Source organism: Pempheris klunzingeri, chromosome 19 (genome assembly GCF_042242105.1).
Source record: "Pempheris klunzingeri isolate RE-2024b chromosome 19, fPemKlu1.hap1, whole genome shotgun sequence".
NCBI classification, from domain to species: Eukaryota; Metazoa; Chordata; class Actinopteri; order Acropomatiformes; family Pempheridae; genus Pempheris; species Pempheris klunzingeri.
In genome coordinates, this window is record NC_092030.1 from 17,157,814 (window position 1) to 17,182,956 (window position 25,143).

The 25,143-nt window shown below is 40.6% G+C and overlaps 1 protein-coding gene across 1 annotated transcript; it reads right to left on the bottom strand.

Moving 5' to 3' along the window:
• Positions 1–5,884: 5,884 nt before the first annotated feature.
• Positions 5,885–20,301, bottom strand: aif1l (allograft inflammatory factor 1-like). The gene is made up of 6 exons (XM_070850354.1): positions 20,176–20,301; positions 19,946–20,007; positions 18,074–18,140; positions 14,926–14,967; positions 13,725–13,887; positions 5,885–6,110 (listed from the first exon to the last, which is right to left on the bottom strand). Exons 1-6 carry the CDS (start codon positions 20,198–20,200, stop codon positions 6,023–6,025), a joined length of 447 nt encoding a protein of 148 aa, XP_070706455.1. The 5' UTR covers positions 20,201–20,301; the 3' UTR covers positions 5,885–6,022.
• Between the last annotated feature and the right edge of the window lie 4,842 nt (positions 20,302–25,143).

The following is a 25,143-nucleotide window of genomic DNA, read 5'->3' on the forward strand; positions in this document are numbered from 1 at the left end:
GTGCTGACAAATAAAGTGTGCAGGTGGCTCAAGAGAAGAACAGTTGCTCTGTGTCCAGAACAAAACAGGCAAACTCAGTTAAAACATGACTGCTGAACCAAGCGTCATGCTGCACAAACTCCATACAAATGACGAAAAGGAATGCCAAAAATGCATCTAAATGAATCTTAGCCTCTTTATCACTAAATCTCTCTCCATTGTGTCATTGTGTTGTGCTCACTGTGTTACGTAATTCCTTTCCCCTGTACTGTTCAATTCTGCTGCTAGGTGGGAATGAAATGCGTAATTTAGGCTGTTTTAGGCTCCAGTTTATTATCCGGAGTTACATTTTGTCATGTTATACTGTTCTATTTTTAGGAAATCATTTAAGAGTAGGAATGGCAAATGAGGTGGAACATTTGGTAGGATTAAGAGCAGCAAGGACACTCATCTGCCTCCATAGACTGAGATTTGCACCACTTTAGCATTCATGGGAACAGTTATTAAAGTTCTTACATAGAAATAAGAGGCTGAATCAAAGTAACTGATGGTTTTGGTTCCCATGATGTCCTTTCATATGTGATTGACATGTCTGTAATCTCCTACACAACTGTGAATTATTATAAACAAAGTTGTTGTTTTGGTTTACTAACTTATTTTTTAGTTGAATGTCCTGCTGAGAAACAATTTGACAGCCCAGATCTCCTCTCACAGATGAGACAGATGTGCACTCCTGTGTTTTCCTGCAGATATGACGTGTTTCTGTTGCTGTCTGGGTTGGAGCTCCATGGGAGTTGTGAACATCTCCAGAAGCAGTGAGTCAAAGGCAGCTGGACCTGACTGTGTCACACTGACAATGCCTCTTGATTTTGAACAAAGCCACTTCTACTGTATCTCATGAACCCTCATGAAAGACTGAGAATCCTACTAGACACGTTGTGAATAACAATTAGCTCATCAGGGTTGTGAAGAGCAGCTCAGTGACAGTAATGGACAAACAGACACTCTTGAAGCATCCCAAATCACACCTCAGTGTAATATACTTTGAAGAAATATCCTAAATAACTGCAAAAATGTTGCTGCATGCACTTTTTGCTATTCCAAAGTATAAATAACTGTACAGGCTGAACAAATACAGGTTTCATTCTGTCAGTGAGTGATTATTAAAGAAAGAATAGCCTGGAGAACAGTTACCATGACTCCCCAGAGAGGTCTGCGAGGAACTACCAGTCAGTACCAAAAGTCCTTGTCAGTGACACTTGGTGTACCTTTGTGTGTGTTTGTGTGTGTGTGTGGGTGCGTGTGTGTGTTCTCTTTATGTGCTTTGAGATTAAGATTAAGAGATTAAGAGACACTGATTAAATTAAAAGTACGATACATACAGAAGTTCCCCCATTTCAGGGCAGCCTTTAGGGAGTTTAACATCAATGCAGCTCAGTGCATATAGTATTTAGTTCTGTTTCTGTTCTTATTAATCATGTGGAAATCTGAGCAGCAACACTGGCTGCACACATTTTACCACTCCAGTTCTAATCAGAAACCTACAGATGTGAGTCAACTCAGTAGCGACATCGTATGGTTGCTTGTCAGTCTCGCAGACGCTATTCGGCCATCGAGGTTCTGGTCAGCTCTTGTTGTTAGTTGCAAATAAAAGAACGATGTGTCCAGGACGAGAAGTGCTGCTCGTTAACAGAGAAACCAAGATTTGTGTTTTTAAAGTGACTGCGCAGGTTCTACATGTAGAGGGATTAAGAAGTAGGTCAAAGGTTAAATGGAGGTGTTGGAATTCAAACCCAAACAGGTCATTAAAAAAATGTCATTCAAGATTGCTGTAGCAGCTTATCCAGAAAGAGGACGCCTCCACTTTAATAACTATTCATGATATACACAGTTAGGTCTGTGGTGCCGCCAGATGGTGGACAATTTGACTAATTCAGCCATGAGTAGTTCAGTGACTCTAGATAACTAGATGACAGACTATTGGTGATCTTATTATCAACCAGTTTATACACTGAAATACTCCTTGAATGAGATGAATACACAATGTGACCTATGTGGGACTCTGACACAGGCACTTTTTGAAGCATCTCTACAAAATAGTCTTTGGATATGGCTCAAGGTGGGCATATATTGGTATTACCTACAATGTAGTGCCATAATATATGTTTAACAATATGCTTTGGTGTATACAAAGATGTCACATGCCGCTGTCTGCTGGTTCAGCGCATCAGCAGCTCAGTAATAAAGGCTTTGTTTAAATGCTACGTCACTGCAGATCTAAAGTTCACTTCTTTCAAACTCCACACCTCCTTGTAGTGCCGGGTTTCTGTTTCTGTTGAAGTGTTGGCCAAAGTTGAGATGACCTTAATGACATCATTTTTAATATGTGAAAAACAGATTGTGCCTTTTTTATTGGGATTTTGTTTAATAGGCCTTAATTATACTTATACATTTACAGCCTCTTGTGCTGGACATTATAGGAGCTTTGGAGCTGTGTCCTGATAATGATCTTAATGAAGCCCCACAGCTCAAATTGGGTTTTAGCACTTACTGGCTTTCTTATCACCACCAGTCGGTGAAAGACGAGCTATCACGCTTTTCTTTTGAAATGAAATCTTTCTTATTTAATTTGGGGCGCTTGTGTCACTAACAGAGACAATATGGCTCTTCAATTTTCATACGTCCATTTAAGATAGTGTTTTACAGATTGTTAACAGTCAAATATCACTCACTCGTGTCCTGACTGTAAGTGACCAGTAGATGGCAATGTTTACACAAGAGAGCAGACACTCGGTCCTGCCATGGGATATACTACAATGTTGCTTTCATTGTTCCCATGTCAGTCACACCAATGACCATAATCAGTGCAAAATGATACAACTTCTTGATACTGGTCTTAACTTAGCAATAACTAAAATAGATAGAAATAAATAAATAGAAATAACAAATGAGTCAGCGTCTACACCAAAGCACATAGCTGAAGCAGACTGACAGATGACATTCAGGGAAATAAAAAATATTGACACACTGCTCACATTTTAGAAGAAGAAGAAGAAGCTAGATGAAAAGCAACAAAGGACGCAGCATGCATTTGATGTGGCTCACTGTAGAAAACACAGTGGACAAAATAAGACCTAACACGGCCCCCTGGGGGTCAGTGTCATCACCGTTAGCTGGATGTTTTATTTTACCTAACATGAGCATCCCAGCACTGCCCAGCGCTGTTATTTCTGGCCCTACATAAGCTCCTGGCAGTTTATTACATGCAACAGTGATTATCGTTTTAATTACAGACGTGCTTATTGTAATCTCACTGGAGCCCTGGGTTAGATTGCTTGTTAAAGTACAGTATTGCTTACACCAGCGATTCCCAACGAGGAGCACTAGTGCCCCAGGGGGTACTTCTGCAGTTACAAGGGGGTATATGGGAAAGAGAGGTTTGGAGCTGAGCTATTCTGACAAGATACAAATTATGATCTAATGAGGAAAAATATACATCTGCATAATGAGTGTGCTGTTACACATAAACTAGGTTGTGTAGTTAACAAGTAGGGTAAGTGATTAAAATAGCAAAAGTAATGGATAAATGGTTGGAAGCAGTTGTAAGAATGCAGGTTTCACCAAACTGACCCAAATGTTTCATTTAATTGAAGAAAGAAATTATTGCAACTGTATCTACTTTTATAGAATTTATATTGTGAGGCACCATCCAGTTTAAAACCAGCACACAGGCAACATGACCCTGATGTACCCCCACAGCCGTCACCTAACAGGGCCGGGGTGGTACATCAGACAAAGACAAGAACCACCTGCTCACACACTTGGTTTTACCAATGAAATGGAACACAAATGGTCTTTACATACAAGAGACAAGACATAATCAGACAAGTTTAAGCAGCCGTTGACTTATTCCATGAAAAAATTTTATTGCTCGAGAGAATGTATGCACACAGCTGCACGTAAAATAAGCAACATGGAGAGAGAACGAGGAGAAAATAGGGAATTAAACCATTCTTACAATGAAACAAGGTGACTCAACGTGCTGTCAAAGATTCCCACACACGGCGCACGTCTGCCTGTGAATAAACTGGACGATGATCATGCAAGACATTGAGATTTTCTCACTTGCTAAATTCATAATGCATAGGTTTCACCTTTACATTGGTTTGCGCTGAGAGGCAAAGGTGTGTTGCAATGTGACTCCTGGCTTGACGGACAGACAGATTATCATTATGACTGTGGAGATCTTCCTAAGCCAAGGCCACTCACCTTTCACAAGGGGCAACAGTTGATAGCATTACTGCATTTACGACTGATCTCCCTCTCAGCATAGTGTGTCATCTCCTGCTATAAATAGTGGAAATGTTTTCTGAACAAACACTGGTTACAAGTGAAATAAAGAAAAAAAAAATGACCACAATTTTACATGTTTCACCCAAACTCAAAATTAGTAAAGAGTTTAAAAGAGATCACCATTACCGCAATAAACAATTCAATACTTAACAGGCCAGTGTAAGAAGAATTTTAATTCCTTTGGTGTCTGCAAACAATGTGCATTTTAACAACAATAAAGATGATATATACCTATCAGGCTGAAAACAAAATAACATAATAGTTTAAAACATGTTAAGTGGGTTAAAAATACTACGAGTACCAAATTCACAGTAAATGGTGTGAGAAACAGGAAAGTTTTAAATGCAGAGACAAACACTGAGGCACAAAATACAGAATTCACAGGACAATGAACCCAGTTTAACAGAGGAGTGATGGCTGGCTGCTGAAACAAATATGGGGGGGAAAAAAGGGATGAATCCCAGACACAGAGAAATGAATTACACATATAAGAATTGCAAGACAAGTGCAGGTGAAACTAAACAGTTACATCAGCCAATAAACGGGTTAAACGCTTGCTGTGCCGTAAAAAAATAATTATAAGAAGAAGGGAAAACACAGAAACTACAATGAGAAAAAAAATATCACTCAGTCAGAATGTTGTGGAAACACCGTATCAATATAACTCAACAAACATCATTTCAACTATCTTACCAAATAATAAACAATAATATTTCAAGGTTTTCTGGAATTAGTGAGCTAAGAGGACGGCCTGAACTGAACACTTGTGCACTCTCCTTTTTCAATCTGTGTGTTTAAGCTCTACAGTATCTGCATGTTGAGGCACTTGGAAAGAATATGATTGTACTGTGTGGAGTATATTATGTACATTTGTTATGCCTGTGTGCCTGTAAATCACACTCCTTCCAATATTAACGTGTGCTTAACCTTACAGATCTAAAAGCCCCATGGTCAACATGATCTCTTATTCTTCTGTCAATCTTAACTAGTGTGAGTGAATATCAAACGCATAGCAGTACAGTCATCTACAAAAGAAAAGAAATAAAAAATAAAAAGTTTTTCTATTGTGGCCATGACAACCTAGTTACTGATTCCAGATCAGTATTTCGGCTCCAGAAGCTGACGACTTTGACCCAGAGGAAATGGGCTGGGCCTGTAATCTCTGGCACCTGATCTAATGCGAGACGCTGACCGAGATTAGTCTGGCAGGAATCCATCCAAGACCACTGAGGACAGTGCAAAAATGTGGTGGAAAAACGACTTCTTTTCCTTGTGCTTTTTCCAAAAGCGTCCAACTCTCACATTGTTAAAATGAATGCGTCTCAAAAACAAACAAACAAGGAAGGAAAAAAAACAACCTCTGGAGAATTTTGAGTCTTCCCTTAATATATAACCATAAAACACTTACTACAAAATTTAATTTACCAAGCAGATTACATGTACAACTATCAAATGCTACATTTGAATTAAGGGGGAAAGAAAAGGTGAGTGATAATATTCACAGTCAAACATCATTTAGTGAGTTGTGGGCTCGGTCTTCCAAATAACACCGTATATCACAAAATAACATCCTTGAATCACTGGTCCCACACTAACACAACACTCCACATGTTAAGAGAACGACTCAGTTTCACGTAACCAACGGTGTTCCCTCTGTTCTACTGGCAGTTTGGAGGCTGACACCTTCACTTTAAGGCAGGCTAGCGATGTCCCGCTTTGGAGGGGGTCCCTCTGGTTTGCAGGGAGAGCCATTGGCTTTGTCCTCAAAGATCAAGACTCTGCAGAGAGAGAGAAGAAACATGAAATAGTAATATATATATATATATATATATATATATATATATATATATATAGTGAGATATAATGGATTGTATGATTAAAAATCAAACAAAAATACACTGGATTTTTTGAGGCCAATACCAGTGTTGATATTGTTGAAAAAGGTCCATAGAGGATTAAAATTCAGTTGGAATATTGTAATGTCTGTGTGTAGCAGTGACACAGGCTGATGTGACTAATAGAAAGCTAATAACTACTAAAATGTGGTTATTGTATTGTTCACTGACTATGCACAATAACATAAGTAAGTATTTAGATTTGGTCTCGGCAATGTCATATTGATGTCTGATGAATCAAATGATTAAAAAAAAAATCACATACTGCAGTTCAGTGTGTAAAAATGTAGCAGTTAATATGCGTTGTATTATCAATTTATTAAAAAATCTATTTCTCATTTAATAGACTTATCGTTTGGTATATAAAATGTCAGAAAATAAAGAAAATAGCAATTTACTATCACAGGGAGCAACTTTTTGCAAGTGAAAAATGATGTAACTAGTGATTTATTACATTTTCTGTCAATGACTGATTAATTAATGATTAATCCGCTTATCTCTTTGGCTGAACTTAATTAAAGCAGGCAGACACAGAGGAAGGGAGACTTGGTTTGACAGCTTCAGCACCATGGAGAGAGGCATAAAGACAGTAAAATGTAAGGGTTAATTAGGAAGACAGAATAGTAATAGTAACTAGAAAATTTGCAATTCCTGAAGAAATTGCAGTGTGAATGCTGCCTGCTGAATAGCTGACGTCACACTGCACTGCTGCCTTTTGTAACTGTAATTCATGGTTTAAGCTTCCCTGATATGAATGTATGTTCTTTTCTTTCCATGGCCACATCACTGCGACGAGCACCATTTGTCCTATGTTTCGATGTATAAATGGTGAGTGTGAGTGACACACGTTGGGCGTGAGAGCGAGATAAAGACAAAACTTTCCGACGATTTTAATGCTCCTCTGCGATGACGTCACCCACTCTAGGCAGTGCAGTACACACCCATAAAATATGAGAAGGGAAAACGACATAAAACTAAAACTGATATTGTCAATATTGTAAAATCCGTAAAAGATATCAATGAGCTGAATTATGTGGTAACATAACAGGTGACCTGTTTAAAAGTTGAATGAAGTCTCTAGCTGAGAGTATGAGGAAGCTATAACCTTTCAAAGTGGAGGACGTTGAGGATGATTTGAACATTCAGCCCATAGACTTCAATGTTAAATGCAAGTTGAAAAAAGCAGAATATTTTCAAAAGTTTAAAAAGGTTGAAATGTTTCAAAGTCACAGTTGAATGTCCTCAACGAGCTGAACATTTTGATGTTTGAATGGTTTCTGTAGCACAAAGTATGAAGCAGTTGTTAAGTGCCAAAAAACGTACGTAAGAAGAAAATGTGTGAATAATAAAGAGGATAAGAACAGTGTGAACGCTTTTCAGCAGCAACACTTCAGACCTGAAGTCCACCCAAAATATTAAATAATATATAATACAAAAAAACAATACAAAAACAAAACAGGGTCAGTAAGGACATTTGAACACATCGGTTGGGGTGCAGGTATATCTATGTCTATGTGCTTTAGTCCAAGTTAAAACATGGCGTATCTCCAGGATATAACAAGTTGTTTCAACCTTGCCGTTACTTTAAAGGTGTTTTTTTTCAGAATCAAATGCAGAAGCAAGTATTTTTTCTCTGTAGCTTGAAGACATCACTTTCACCATTTTTCTTTTCTTTCTTTTTAACTGATAACTTGATAAAGCAAGTTCAGTCAATCTGACAACATTTACAAGTAGTCAAGATGATGAATGTAAATTTAACCTACAACAAACTAGAATTAAAAATCTAAAACGTATCCGAGCACTTTGAGTTAAAGAGAAAGTGTAAATTGACATAACTAAAAGGGGCTGTGATGTTTTACAGTGTTCAAACTTAACATTGGTGTCAAACAGTGAGAAAGCAAAAGGCATGAGTTTATCCCAGTTTGGGAGGGATTACACAATCTGAGGGGAGGCTGAACTCGCCTCTGCCTCAGGAAATATGCACATGTAGCTATTTTGATTTTTAAAAATGATTGAAATTATTGGAATCGTACAGAAGTGACATTTATTGCACAGGTCACTTAACAAATATTAATATTTATTTTATTGTATCATTATTTGTTTTTTTACTTTTCATGATGGCCGCACGTCCCTGATATGATCCCTTATTAATTCTGCTTCGTTCAACACTTTGACACTTTGAGAACAGTTATCATGCTTTCATTCTAAGTTTTTAACAGTGTGCAGGTATATTTGATTGCCACTGTAATTATGTGTTTTTTCTCAGTTTTCACAATTTCAGCCAATAATTCAACCCTTGATAGAAAACCAGTATTTGATCACACTATGATATGAACAGTGAGACAAGAGCATGAAGGATGATGAACAATGTTCTACAGAAATACAACAATACAGGTACAATTTATCTATTTGTATTTTATTCCAATTATAGTCTATGTGGGAGAAACCGGAGCACCCGGAGAAAACCCGTTCCCGTGTGTGTGTGTGTGTGTGTGTGTGTGTGTGAGAGAGAGTGTGTGTGTGTGTGTGTGAGTGTTAGTCCAGGTCCTGGACCTTCTTCTTGCTCTTGTACTTGCGCCGGTGTTTTGGCGTCAGAGCTTTCTTGAAGAGCCTCCAAGCTGAGATGTGCTCCTCTGTTTCCTGGATGTTCTCAGGAGTGTCTGCGTTCTCCGGTGGGGAGGTTGTTGCAGTCAGCTCGCACATCATCTCCACTTCCCTCTCCAGTGCCTGATAGGCATCCTGCTGAGTCTTCAGCTGGGAGGCCAGCTCCAGTTCGGCGCTGGTCTTTTCTTCCAGCTGCTTCTTCACCTCCTTCAGCTCCTCAGCAGTCAGTCTGCAGACCTCCTGCTCAGTGTTCAGCTGGGAGGCCAGCTTGAGTTCGGCGCTGGTCTTCTCTTCCAGCTGCTTGTTCACCTCCTCAAACTGTTCGGCACTCAGTCTGGAGACCTCCTGCTGAGTCTGCAGACTTGAGGCCAGCTCAACTTCGGCGCTGGTCTTCACTTCCAGCTGTCTCTTGACCTCCTTCAGCTCCTCAGCAGTCAGTCTGCAGACCACCTGCTGAGTCTGCAGACTGGTGGCTAGTTCAAGGTTGGAGCTGGTCTTCTCCTCCAGCTGCTTCTTGACCTCCTCGAACTGCTCGATAGTTTTTCTGCAGACCTCGTGCTGAGTCTTCAGCTGGGAGGCCAGTTTGAGTTCGGCACTGGTCTTCTCCTCCAGCTGCTTCTTGACCTCCTTCAGCTCCTCAGCAGTCAGTCTGCAGACCTCCTGCTGAGTCTTCAGCTGGGAGGCCAGTTCGAGTTCGGCACTGGTCTTCTCCTCCAGCTGCTTCTTGACCTCCTCAAACTGCTCAACAGTCTGTGTCTGCAAACTAGATGCAGGCTTGAGTTCGGAGCTGGTCTTCTCATCCAGCTGCTTCTTTACATCCTCAAGCTGAGCCGTCAGTCTGCGGACCTCTTTCTGGTCATTTTTCAGCCCCTGCATCACGTTGCCATGGGAGATGTTTTTGGCTGTCAGCTCTAAAATCAGGCTGATGTCCTTGTCGATTCTCTCCCTAAAAAGTTGCAGGACTTCTACAAGTGTTTGTTTGAAGGAGTCAGCCTTCTTTCTTTCACCCAGGACCCGAGCTTCTAGATCTCTAATAAGATCCTGGTTGCCACTGTTGTTTGACTGGTCCTGGGGCTCGGCTGTGGAGGAGAGACTCTTGATTTCTTCTTTCAGCATCTCCACCTCATTTTCTCGCCTGCATCTCCAGTTGCGCTCCTCTTGTAATTTCTTCTCTGCCTCCTGGAGCCTAGACTTGAAGATGTCCGCATCACCTTCTGCCTTGAACCTCTTCTGTCTTTCTTGATGCAGCTGCTGGTGTAGAGGTGGCTGCCCGCTGTTGACGTGTTGAGGTGGCTGCCCCCTGTTGACGTTTTGAGGTGGCTGCCCCCTGTTGACGTTTTGAGGTGGCTGCCCCCTTGGCTCGTTTTGAGGCGGCTGCCTCCTCGGCTCGTTTTGAGGCGGCTGCCTCCTCGGCTCGTTTTGAGGCGGCTGCCTCCTCGGCTCGTTTTGAGGCGGCTGCCTCCTCGGCTCGTTTTGACATGGCTGCCTCCTCGGCTGGTTTTGAGTCGGCTGCCACGTCCGGCTGCGAAGGGGATGGTTGATTCCTTCCATTGATGTTCTCTGTAGACTAACTGTCTTGAAGAACTGGCTGAAATCACTATCCAAAATCGCTAACCAAAATCGCTATCTAAAATCGCTTTCCCAAAATCGCTGTGTGTATCTGTTACCTGTGATCGCTGTGTGTATCTGTGAGTATGAAACTGGTGAGTTTTCAAACTTGTACCTTATATATACCCAAACTGAGGGTCAACATTCTAAATGTCTTTGATGTGTCATCAGAGCATTTTAGAATGTTGATGCGTCAGAACCATCTAGAATGTTGACGTGTCATCATATTTATTTACAAGTTTCAACAAAATGGCCGCCCCAACATCAAACCACGCCCCCAGGAAGTGCTCAAGGATTTGATGCCAATTGTACATAGTAGCCAGAGATGTCTGTAAATCAGTCTATAAATGTTTTTTAGCGTCGCAAACTGTGAAATCACTCGTTTGGCCATCGGACTTTGATCCAGTCAACAGTATCACTGAATTTTATTATTTGAAATAGAAAAATTGCAATTCCTGAAGAAATTGCAGTGTGAATGCTGCCCCCTGCTGTCTTGCTGCTGCTGTACTGCCGCCACGCCGCTGTTGCTGCTTTACATGCTGAATGGCAGCTCTGCTGCCACCTGGTGGCTCACAGGTTTTTATTAAGCTGCTGCTTCTGTTTGACCCGTTTGTAACGGTACTGAAGAAAGCGCCGATGACGCCACCACATACACACTCATGTAAAATGAGAAAAAGGAGGGAATAAAATTAAAGCTGTGATTTAGAGCTGAACCAACACCACCATGAGCAGCAGAAGACTGCTGAACACAAATGTGTTATTTGTTTGGATAAAGTTGAAAAATGACCTTGATTTCACAGCTTTAAACTTCCAAACTTTGTGGGTTTGGTCACAGATTTCAGAGCTGAAATAACATTAGAGTCAATGAGGGTTGAGGGTTGAGTTGAAGTCGTGTCCTGGTGCTTTGGGGCCGTGGCACCAAAAACGGTCCAGCAGCTGAAATGCTTACATGGTCTTAAACTAGTCATGTTTATCTACATTTTATCTATCTTGTGAAATGAGCGCTTGCATACTGAATATTATGGAAACTATGAATGAGAAAAGTCATAGCACTCGATTACAGATTGAGCTGCACATTTAGCAGTTTGAATGATGTTCATACCTTGAACGGTGTGGGAGGAGAAGCGCGGCAAAATATTTCAGTAGAAGAACATATAGTGTGAATGCTCTGGAGCATTCACACTAATAAGTGAAAAGACTGTTAAAGAGGAAAACAAGACAATATACAGAATACAGGGGTGTGGGGGGGGTGGAGGGGTGAGGAGGGATCATCAGCTCCTGGAGGTACACAGAGCCACAGTTACGGTCGGGCTATGAACTGATTAAGCAGTAAGTGAAAAGAAAGGAAAGGAATGAAGGGAAACCACAAAGAGACAGAGGGGGAACAGTGGTTTATGCTGCACACAGTCGAGTGAGCGATCTGACAGGAGCTATTCAGAGCGAATGCCTGTCTTTAATTTCCTTTTTTGGAAAACTCTGCAAAGCTCCACTAAGCCCATAAGGAGCAATGATCCCGGCGACGAAACTGGCACTCAGCAACTCAAACTCTGGCACATCTCTCTGGCAACCACTCTCATTCCTATTTTTCTTCACAATACCAATACCTCCTGTGCTGCCCGAAGCTGCATGAAGTCGGTTGGCTGACTACCGACAATCACCGGACAACTACTGCTGACACAATGCTGCATCCAATAGCAAGTCAAATGTCTCTTATTTGTTACCATATATGATGCATGTGAATTACATCTTTGTGGCTCTGTCTCCATTAGAATTAATGATTATTATGGATGATTTTGGAATATGTTAGGATAATCAATGTTGACAGCTTACTAGATAGTGACTCCATCTTGTTATTGTGCAGTGTACAGTACATTCCAGATATGTTAATCTGCACGAATAAAACATACACATAGGACCACTGTGATAATCTAATTCAACACATATGAGTTTTATGTGGTTTCATGGAAATAAAAGGGTAAGTTTGCCATAAAAAACAACAGTTTTGTAGTCAAGATCCCTCTCAGCTGTTGCCACTTGTCAACCAACTGCTGGTATAAAATAGAAGATCTGTAAGGCTCATCTGTGATTCAAAATCTTGGGGAAACAAACTCAAGTCAGTGTGCTTCCTTGTATATTGCAATAGTGACAAGAGAGGCTTTGTACTGTAGACCTTTCTAGTTATCACAGTAGGCTGTCAACTGGAGTTACAAAGGCACAAATTACTAAGTAATACCATAAAACTCTAGGTAGGTAGATAAGGCAACGTGCTGTGACCTGTTTTAATCTGAACAAGCCATTTGTACATACATACGACAGGGGCAGTAGCTATTAGAGGTTCGCTCAAATGAACACTCCTTTAATACATTTGTTAATTCTACAACATTCGGCACAGTGCTTGACTGTGCAGAATGTTGTAGAATTAAGATTTCACAAGAGGGAACAAAATCCTTCAAACATTTGTGTAAAAAAAATTAGCCTGAAATTTTAACAACTGATTAAATTTGCTGATCTCCTCTGTCAAAAGCAAAATAGAATCGCTGACACAACATTCTCCTGGTGAAAATAATTCCAAAAAACAGCCTTTTCTGTAATACGGAGACTATTTTACTGGAGCACTATCAAGTGGACAAGTGAGGCCGGGAGGGAATGACATATATAAATAGCTGCTGGGGGATTATGGGATACACTTTCGAAAAACAGTAAAGGGCAAAGGAGGAAAAGTTATGCATTTTCTCTGCCTGGTGTTTTTGGGATTATGAGATTTGTCTACTAAAGGGTCTAGCCAGCTTAGTCCAGCAGACCTGACAAGCAGCGGCCAATACACTACGGCTGCTGCAGGCCGACCCACTGCACGGCTGCTTTAAAAAGGCTGACACCTTTCAAAATAGCACAAAATATGTCACCCTATCCACAAGGGACCACTGAACAAAATCATTCATCAAGAAATCATGTCTTTTTGAGGACAGAATCTGATGAGTTTTGGTGTTTTTATCAGTCCTACTTGACTGTCTGCAGTTAATCAGCCTATAATCAGTTACCTAAGCACATGATCCCAGCTAAGGATAAGGATAGGTTGACTATGGATAGGCTACATAGATGGGTTGTGTTGCCATGGAGATTAACGACTAATGCAGCATGTGGGTAATGACATCATCACTGGTCATCCCAGAGCGCCCTGCTGATGGATGAAACAATCGGCTGACACAGCACACGATTCATATCCCCCCTCTTAGACATGTGATCATAGACATTGGTGGTTTAAAGACACAACTACAGTTTACTTACAGTTTGAGTACAGCTGAACGTTTGCCCAGCATCATCTTGACAAAGTCCCTGTAGTTGATAGTGTTGCTGCTGCCACCCGTCACCTCAACGATCATTTTTTTCAACTCCAAGTGGGTCTTGGGCACCCCAAGCTTCTCCATCATCCGCTTCAGACCCATCAGATCTGAGAAAAGGTACGGTTGGCAATCAGATCCATGCTTAGGTGACAGAATATGAATCATTTTCATGTATTCATCAAATCGCAAGTCTGCATTTCTCACAAAAATTAGGTTGTAAGGAAAGTGGGTCATTTAATTTTGTGTATTTGGAGCAATGTAAAATTCACTCCAACTATTTTACACAGTTTACTTATCACAGAAGTCTTTCCTCAGCCTGTGAAAAGAGCTGTATAATATCTCTTGTGGCCCTGGAGGGAGCTTGCCAAAAGTTTGAAAAGATAACCCCTGATGATCAGGGAGGTTGTAATGAAAGATGCTGGTGAGTTGCATTGTGGATAATGTAGGAGCAAAGCCCATACTAGGAACTAAAACATATTTGAGCCTCTACTACTTTAATTTTGATTCGTTCTTTTAATCTTTCAATATTTTAATGTTCATAATACTCATGTTTACCATGCATGTTAGCATGCTAATATTTGCTAATTAGCACTAAGTAAAAAGTACAGCTAAAGCAAATATAAATGTCATTTGTTTTGAAGTTATTTGGTTATAAAACAAAAAATGGACAATAAAAAAAGGTAAAGGATCATCAACGTGCTTAAAATTCATTCTCTAGACAGCACAGATATCTGTATCAAATTTCATGGCAATCCATTGAGTTGTTGTTGAGATTTTGGACCTTAATGGTAGATAAGCAACTGACATCTCCATCGCTGGAGCTACAGTGCTCATGTGGCCAGTTGTTGTTATAAAGGACATTTAACTGCTTCTTTCACACGTCACATCTGCCATCTGTCTTCCAAACTACTATTCGCCTCACATCTGCTCAAGAACTAAAGACCTTTCACACTGGTGTACAGTATGGTCTCACTTTACATACGGGACACAAATGTGACACATGAGCCTGTTGAAGCTCTGAGTTCAAACTGGTCAGACAACACACACAGTATTAATTACTGTTCCCTCATGCTGACACGGCACATGGGTCACCTGGCGGTAGTTATCTGGCGTGCAGTTGGTGCTTTAGTACTACTATTACTCACCAATCTCTCCTTGGTCATTCAGGTCAAACTCAGCATATTTATCTGCAAAACAAATACACACCAGAGATTACTACTCACAGTGGTAATTCATTCTTAGCTCACACACCACATTCCCTTTTACATTTCAGCAAACACCAATCCCCAGCTGGCATCTTACATGTCAGACAAACTGCTGACACACACCGTCCAGTGATCTCACTCTGCTGACAGCTGACAAGGCAAAAGGAAAAACACAAACAGCTGGTAATGGCAGGTGTGTTTTTGTGTGTGTGTGTGTTTTGGGTGTCTGTCAGTGGAAAGCAGGCAAGGAGCAGCTGAGTGGGGTTGACATGTGAGACAGATTAGAACGAGAGGGTCCTCGGAAACACAGATGTCCCTCACAGTCACTCACTCCAATTAAATCTGATCCTTCTAGCCAGACTGATGATTACCAGACAGATCCCTCACTTACAAATTAAGTTAAATTAAACATCAAACACTCAAATGGATTCAAATGACTGATAGGTATAAAACTGTTGGGACTGGTTCCAGTAGATCCCCTCCACCGGCAGCCAAGATCAGGTGGCCAACGGGCTGTAATGCCTGTGATTTAATCCTTTAGAGAAATTGCACCCAATCAAACGACGTATACTAAAAGTGCTTGTTTTTGCCTCTGACAGGCTCATTGTCATTCAAAGTATCCGACAACGTTACTGAAAAAAACAAACAACAACAAATAATTATGTTTCCATCATTCTGAAAGATACTGCAATTGTAATCAAATTGTGGGAATGATCATTTTTGCATTTCATTTTTACAAGCATGTTCCCTTACGTCTAAAGATTTGTTACGACGGGGCGTCTCTGCAGCACCACAGTGCTTCATTTATAAAAGGTATGTTGCAACACATTTTACCTTTATTGACGAATTGCAACGATTTGGACTCTGCACTTGGTCATATTGTGATTTCCATTATATTTTGATTGATTGTTCAGCCCTTGGAGCAAGTTAGTTTTGCAGTTAGGTCATTTTGAGATGAGGCTTGGTTCACAAAGGCCTGCCATGCTGTTATCAAATGGAGTCGATACGGAGGTTTAGGGAACAGCCCTCGTACATACTAACTAGTGCATTCTTATTAACATATAAAAGCTCATTATCAACATCCTACTGAAATGGCTGCTGCTGCGAAACACTAAAAGCAGGCATTTTCCCGCTTCTCCCTAAATTTCACCCCTCTTTTCTCCAGGAGACCACTTTAGTCGGATTACACTTTCTATTTCTGTCTCACACTGGAAGCTCTGTGTGTGTATTGGAAGGGAGAGGGAGCACTTTGTTAACTGTGTGAACCCATGGGGAGTAGGACAGGACAATGCAGACCCTGTTCGTAAACTCTGAGGAGTGGGCCTCTGAAAACACACACACACACACACACACACACACACACACACACACACACACACACACACACACACACACACACACACACACACACACACACACACACACACACACACACACACACACACACACACACACACACACACACACACACACACACACACACACACACACACAGAGCAATTCTTGAGTGGGGCACTTGTCGTAGAGCAGCCTGTTGATCATCTGCAGCCACAGAAAATGGCTCAACTGAACAAAACTGCAGTCTTCAGTGTATCCTCCTGACCTACTTTTCTCTAGCAACTGATGTAACAAAAATTGCCACTTTGGCCAACTTTTCCCATTGTTTCACAAGACACTGATTTAAATTCTCTTTTCTATCTGACTGCAGACTGACGAAAAAAAATCTGCTGTCTTGTGTAGAAACTAAGTAATAAATAAAAAACACTGGAGCCAGTCCAAGGGAAATTGAAAATGATCAGACGTCAGACTTGTGTCTGACCTGCAGTGCAAAAACATCATCAGTAACTATGAATGATTTTCTAAACCTTTTCCAAACTTGTAAAAATTTAACATTCCCGAACTTTGTACGTGCTGCTGTGATTAAATGCTGCAAAGTGAAGGTACGGTGTGAGCAACGAACCATCTGCTGAGCTGAGCTGAGCTGAACTGCTGTAAACATGGCTACAAAACCACCATCACTGACAGTTACATCTAAATAAGTCTTTTACTAACACTAAATTAATTCAGCTGTGCGTGTATCTCTTGTTTTACTTGTTAATAAGCAGCTACTAATATGGAACATGACAAAAGAGATATTTTGGATATTTATCTAGTGATTACATCATTATGGGAGGTTTTCTTGTCCTAATCACTGTGATAGCCAACAAAGTTTAATTAAATCACTCTTTAAATTATTCTTTTCTTAACAATGATCGTTTCAATGACAAACATGGCAACAAGCATAAAAGAAAATTATGATCAGATTAATCTAATTATCCAAAAACTGATTAACAAAATGCTTAAGTTTTGTCTGTTAGCTCTAGTATGTAGTCATTGTAGTCAGTGGTTAAAAGCACAGTGTTTAGATAGTGACCTCTAGGTCATTGGGACAGCATGGAAAAAAAGTACAGCAAGTCTCTCAGGACGTGGGTGTCGGGTCCTCTTTCTGTTTATATATTACTGCTCCATTTCCTCCAGCAAGCATAGATTGTAAGTAGGACACTGAAGCATATTTCTCATTTCAAGACATATGCTCCATATTAGAAAAAAAAGCCTTATGTTATTCGGTCTGGAGAAATCACTGATTAAATCTCACAGACAGAAAAAGAAAACAAAGTACTCTACAAGCACCCAGAGCATACGCGTGTAATATCTGAGCAATGGGGAGGTGTTTGTTGATAAATCATGCAATTTTGCTGCAGTAATTAGCTCCTAGTGGCAGTGTTTTTTTCTATTCCCAGGAGCTATGAGTTTACCCAGCAAAGTTCTGAATATTGTAACAATAAGCAGAGGAACGCCCCAGCACATTCCTCCGAGGCCACTGAGGACTTGGCCTTGCAAACCTCTTAGAAATCACAGCAGTCAGTCTTTCCCACAGAGAAAAACAAAATGTTGAAGACTTCTGTGTGTGTGTGTGTGGAGACTGCCAATGAACAAACAAATAGTGAGGCTAAGACAAAAGCCAGGAAAAAGGAACACACCCTCACAGAGACAACCACGTACAAACAGATACTAAAGCTGCTGAGGGGAGGGGACTGGATTTGCTTACTTTTGAGACCCTCCAGTTTTTCAGCCAGGTCCTCTTCATCCCTGTATTTCTGGTCTTCCAAGTATTCCTGGGGAGGAGGAGGAGGAGGAGAACAAAAGGATGAGACAAAAAACAAACAAACATGTTTTACAAGTCTGACTGAAACCCCTTAAATCAGTTTTGGGCTCATTTCTAAACGATGCTGAGAAATGTCTTGCTGTGTTACACAATACACAAAGAGGAGAGAGGCCCACGCATGAATTACAGCATTAAGTGCATCTGATTGTGTTCTGTTAAATATGTCAGAAACGTCCAACTTGAGAATGATGAATCAGAGTCTTCAGATGCTTTTCCCTCTGGATTATCGCTACTTATCACCGTGCTCATTAAGTGGAACACCTCACATGGGTGGAACGGCAAGAGCCTGAAGGGAGCTGAAATTATAATGACATTATCTGCCATGTGGGAGTCAGCTTCAATCTGCACGGGAATGGAGAGCAAGAGAGAGGGACAGAGAGTGACGCTGTTCTCTGCATCGACCTCCGTGTGTCTGTCAGGCATATAATTAAGGCCGAAGAGGACAAACACCACAGCTGGATGTTCATCTGGGCCGCCTGACTCAGCCCTGCTGAATCACGGCAGCCACCCCCACGCACAGGAATGTCCTTTCCCAGTCACAGTCCATCTCCCAAGTATGCAAGCGTATTTGAACAAGTGCGGGGCCAAGATGACGAGGCATGAAATCTCTGTTATATCTCCACAAAGAGTGTTGCGCAACACGGAGGTCAAATATAGAGTATCTGCTTTAGCTGAGCTTTTTTTTTGTCTGAATAACAGTCCAAAACCCATACAAACTAATCTTCTGTTTAATATAACAGAGAATTAAAGAAACCTTGAACGCATTCACACTAGACAGGCTGGAAAAAGTGAATTGTAGCTGCAGATTGTCTACCAATCGTCTGATTGATTATTTGACTATTAATGATAGCTCCAAATATCTATCTGATCAGATTTTCCACCACCCTGGACACATGACTTGAAGTTTAATTCCCACAGGATCCACTTGAGCCGATGCAGGCATGTTAACATAATGGAAAGTGTGTAACAAAAACCCTGGATTTAACCACAGTACAACTATTTTTAGACTTAGGAATTAGGGGTGGATCCTCTTGCTATTTCTCTAATGAACAAATGGAGGATATTAAAATCTAGATAAAGCTCCGTTTAAAAAAAAAAAAGGAGCAGGGAGTGTGTGAACTGTGCACTGGAATGTCACAGGCGCTCCCGGCTGCCCTCTCGCTGCGACCTGGATTTCATGTGGGAGCCGATGACAGGCGGCAGGCCAGAGGAAAGGAGGGAAACAGAGATTATACAGACATCTAGTTAATCTGTGGGAACTACTACTAGAGTGATCGGACGAAGCGAGGCCTGATGGTGAGACAAAGAGCTCATTCAGGACACCTGTTTCCCGTCGCAGGCGTGGGCACAAAACACACACGCGATGGGCCACGAAACACGCTCCCAAACCCATTTTTACCAACAGATCGATGAGACCAGCTCAGAGGGACACTCTCACAGTCCCTCAGCCCTGACGTGTGTGACAGCATGCAGCCATTCAACAAGTGCGCGAGACTGCAGGGGCAAATCAATAAAGCGAATCAACAGCATCGCTATGGTCAACTTCGATAAACGTGTGGGGAATTTGAGGGAGGGGGGCATTAATTATTCACGATTCTAGGGAGATAGTAACATCTAACTACCTCGTATCATAATAATGGCCGCACGTTCAAAAACAAGGCCAATGCCAAGTCAAGTGTGCGCGAGCTCATTGCGTTCAAATTCCCGTGAGGTGCCGTTAGGGACGCTGATGGCGAATAAAGAGAACAAGCGTACCTGGTTTATTTCTTCCAATTTTCGCCTTTGCTGCTCCTTTAACAGTCCAAAGGCTTTCCCTCCTGTAAGAAAAGCACGTTATTTTAAAAGCAAGCTGGTTAATATCGACAGAGGCTTAGCTTGGACGGTAGCCGGTCGGCCTGCTGATGCTCTATTGTAACGACACTCAGCTTTAAGCTAGCAAGATGCCCGGGAAATTACACACAGTCCGCTGTCCTTTTATTTCTTACCTTGGGCGTTTATATTTGAAGGCATCCCGGAATTTATCTGTGGTGTTTAAATCCAGAAAATAACAAATATCCGAGCCAAGAGGCCACCGCAACTGTCCACCGAGGGTGATACTCCAGTACTCCTCTTCTCCGTTAGAGATTGGGCTCAGTGGGCCAGTCAGCGCTGGTGGTCAAGACGGACGCATTTAGAGGAGGGACATCCGGTCAAACCTTTCAAAATAAACTACGGAGCCCTCGTTAAACGGAACATGTTTTGTTTTGATTGTGCTGTATTTGGATGCCAAGATAGAGAGCAGAGCACAGCCTGTGTTCAAGTGTAGTGTCTCGAGTAAGAAATGTAGCCAGTTTTTTTTTTTAAACTGATGCCATTAGATATGTGACAGACAAAAATAGGGCTGCAACTATCAACTGTTTTCACTATTTCACACATTCAATGAACTGATTGATCATTTGGTGACTACTGTCAGATTTGGCAAAAAATTGCCCATTACAGGTTTCCGCAGCTCAAGATGAGGCCTTCAAATAGCTTGTTTTGCCCGACCAACAGTGCAAAACCAGAGATCCTGAGTTTACTGGATACAAAACAAGAAAGGAGAACAGAAAAGTGGCAAACATTTTCCTCGATTTAAATGATCATTTAATTATTTACATTAATTTTCTGTTGATTGACAAATTCATTGTTTTTTCTGGCCTTCAAATAAGAGGCACTTTCAGACTTATTTATGGAGTAAAGTGACATGTTCCTAATGAAATTTAACTTGAGCTCTCAATCTGTTGATAATGTTTTTAGTTGTGCTGGTATGGCTTTTTGTTTTGGTAGATTGATTTGTGACTTCCACCTCCCCTTCATTAGCTAGACATGAGGTAAACTAAACACTCACTGTTTTTTTTTTCTTTTTATTCCATGGATTTATCCTAATAACAGGCCTGTAGCTCGTGGTTGGATTGGCTTACACTGTATTTATCATGACTAGATGGTGTTTTTTTTTTACCACATCTATTGGTGCTGTGTTTGATTGCATCTTTAGTGAAGCTTCGTGACATTTATTTCTACATTTTCTGCCTAATACATTTTATGTTGTCACATCGAAACCACTCACACTCTCCCATAAACTTGCAATATGTACCAGTGTGTACAGGAAATATTTCATTCCTTTCAGCAAATCACATATAGTCATATCCGATCTTTGCACATTAGAGATGGCACAGAGCTGGCAAGATGGACACAAACAATATCATTTGTGTATTTTTTTAATTATTAAAAATTGGAACTCTTATTTTGAAGGATGACACATCGAACATCCGGTATCATTCTGCGCGCACACACTATCCTCATCTATGAATGATGCTCTCGGAGTAAACTGGGACGCTTACAGTCTGTGGACGCTTCTTAGTCGCGCTTACCATCATGTGGCGTGTGAGGAAACTGCACGTGGAGAGGGTGTGACCCAGACAAATGAAACAGACACAATTTACCACCAGCTGAAGCTCATTTAGATGAATTAAAGGGATGTCAGTGCGCAGAAATACATTTCAAAACAATAAAAGCAAGACAGCCACACATCCTCCAATAGAATGTCACAATCCACAATCAAATTAATTCTATTGCTTATTTTTCTGCTGTTGCTTATTTTATTTCTTTTTCTTTTTCTTTCTATCACTACTTATCTTGCCCCTGCCTCTGTTGCTGCTGTAATATGCGAATTTCCCCCTATGGGGGATCAATAAAGTCTATCTAATCTGATCTAAAATGGTCTCTTTGAGCGTGTCTCTCCCAGCAGTAAATGTCTAGTAAACAGAGTGATATGATGCCATATGCAACAAAACCGAAATTCATCATAGTGCATGTACACTGATATCATCTTTGTCCATAAACCTCCAGTCTAATGATTATTTCTTTGTTGGCTAATGATTGGGTCTGAAGTCATTCTGCTCCTAATTGCCTCAGAGGAGGCTTTATGGCTCTTAATGTGATGGTGTCATGTCAGGTTAGCCTCATAAAGACCCACTCAGTTCACACGATAAAACAGCTCAGGGATTTTTTTTCTGAGTGGAGCTTTTCAAAGCATTTCTGGGATGCTGACATGACTGCAGAGACAAAAACAAAATCTACCTGCCTGTTCGCAAACAAAGTTTAGATAAGAAAACTTACCATGAGGTGCAAACAGCTCTACAGTATAAACAAAGATACACATTTATTTTATTTTGTTTATTTATGTCTTTAATTTAACATTCAACTTCAAGGGTAAATACAAAGCAATCTTTCATCAGTGATATTATCTTGGTTTTTCAAATAAATTGGAAACAATATGGTTATGTCATCTTACTATGATAAAGTACTATTTGTACACTAAACATTTTAAAGCATTCCTTACAAGTTATAAACCATTTAAAGTGTATTTGAAATGAAACTGGAGATGTATGATATGTCCTACTTGTCTCTCATATAGTTTAATACATTTGTATTTACAATATATTATTATATCATATCATTCAGTGACAATTATAAGGTCATATGTGAATGAATTAATGCAATAATGTCCGTTACCACATGAGTAAACAATACATAGTATGTAATAAAGATGTTGGAAATGTATTCAAGTAAAACTCCACCCTCAATGTTATTCACACAATCTCACTATTTTCTCACTACTTACTCAGGTTAGCTGTTGAAACATGAACTAGTGAAAATATAGTCAAGTTGTGTTGGTATCATTTAGGGCAGTTTGTCTCCCCCTTGTGGTCATTCACTCTAAAAGCCGCATCCAGTCAAATGTTTGCCTGCAGCTCATCAGCTCTCTTTCTTTGCTGAAATTCAGGTTGCCTGTACAAGTGCAAGCCATACGTTTAGGGATGCTCACAGGGATGTAGTTTTGTTGCTATAGAGGCACAGGTATGTTTTGTATATAAACTATATTGTGCATAATCTGTGTTTGGAATCAGTGATGGACGCTGAGGGGCAGGGGTGGTAAAAATAAAAAAAAGGGCAGCAGCTGCACGCGGTGGGGCATCTGCATGCAGTTTCAAACCCTGTTGTTTTGTTTTGTTCTCAGATTTAGAGTTTAACTACTGCACTCTGTAAAATCCATCCATCCATCCATTGTCTGTATCGCTCATCATTAAAGGTCGTGGGGAAGCTGGAGCCAGTGGACAAGAGGAGCGGAGTCCACTCTATCAGTAATCAGTATCATTTAAGTAAAATCCAATCCAGTTTAAGGTCTTTGACTCTGGCTGATACTGGGACGTTAGACAAGTGCAGAAAATCACTAAAAACACTTGATTATGATTTACTTAATGCCCTGTATCTTCCTAGAACTAGAACTAAAAAATGTCACTTTTTAATGCCGGATTTGTGTGTAGGCTACATTGTTGACATGCAAAGCTTAGAATTTCAAGGAGCTGTCTGACACAAATGGCAGCATAATTAGAAAAATCACACATTAGCATTGAAAAAAGGTGTATAGAAAGTCATTTAAAAGTCTCCTCTATGGGTCTTATGGCAGCAATGTGAGTTGAAACATAAGTCAGTTTTTTAAATGCAATGTACTGAAACAACTTTGAATTATGGGAAAATAATCAGACTGCCTTTGTTGAATACTTGATCCTGAGTTGCCACTTATGGCATTCTATAGTTATTTCTGTATAACAGACCGTAATTGTAAATATACATATAGAATAACATGTCTGTCAGTGTGAATGAAGCTTTAAGCATTTTCAAGTGCCACTGAGCAGCCACTGCACTGAGCCACTAGATGGGTCTGGTAAGGGGACCTTGTCAAGTGCTGTTGGAGGACTCTGCAAGCTCTTTTTTAGCATTATTGGATTTTTTTCCTCTCAGCTCCAGTGTCTTCGGGGTTGTCACGCTCATTAATTGTTTAATAATGTAGGCACTGCGAAAGCCTTTTAGAGTGTAACTGCGGGCTGTTCTGCCCTATTAGCCCCTCTCAGATAAGCTTGACTTGTCACTGCTACTTCACAGTTTTGAGGCATACATGTTTTAAGGTGAAATATTGTGGAGCGGCAAAGGCTCACCTGATTAATTAGATGGCTGTGACGTACACTCGACAATTCAGGAGTAATATTAGACCCACATGTGCCAACATCGCTTTTAAAATGTAACAGCTTCAAATGTGGAGAAAAGGTTTTCTGTGAAAGGCTTTGCTTCTGTGAACACACACACACAGAATAATAAGATAGCCGAGGGCAAGGCCTTTATCAGGATTCAGCACATTTCTGAATTTATTTCTTCAGGTGAAAAAAGACAACACAGAAACAAAATGGACCTGTCCTTGGGAAGCAGAAAAATATTGTACAATCAGAAGTCATGTCTGTATGTGATTATGAAGACATTTGTATTCATATGTTACATTTTATACTCTGCCACAAAACAGGCTCACTGTTCCATCTTTTGTTGGTGTGGCAGTACAACAAAACACCAGAATCTACATAAATGACAAAATGTGTTTGGAGTGTTTTATGGGAGCATACTTGAAAGCCAATTTATTCAGTTTAGCTCAGTGTCTTTAGTTTTATTACAGGAGACAGTTTTCACGCTCACCATTCCGACTTACATGAAAAGGTCTACTGGTTTTCCTTTAGAACAGCGAGGGAGACTAAACTGCATCATTCATCTGTGCGACTCAGCTAAAGCTACTCTTGGAGCTTACATCTACTGTGTGTTTTTTTTTTTTACACTCATTAATTCAGTGCTAGATCATAGGGCTGCTTGGCTTTAAATAAATTATGACCTTGGCAAGACCACAGTCCGGTGCTAAATCGACTGCAAAGTGCTTTCAAATTATAATATGTTGCCCTCCCAGTGATTTTCAGGCTATTTTTTGTTGATGGTCAGAGAATGGGTGGCTCACACACACGTTTTCTCCATGAATATTATAGAATACATGTTGGAGACAGTTTGACTGGCAGAAAAATTCTCTTTACACCATTCTACTTTTTCTTTAGAATTCA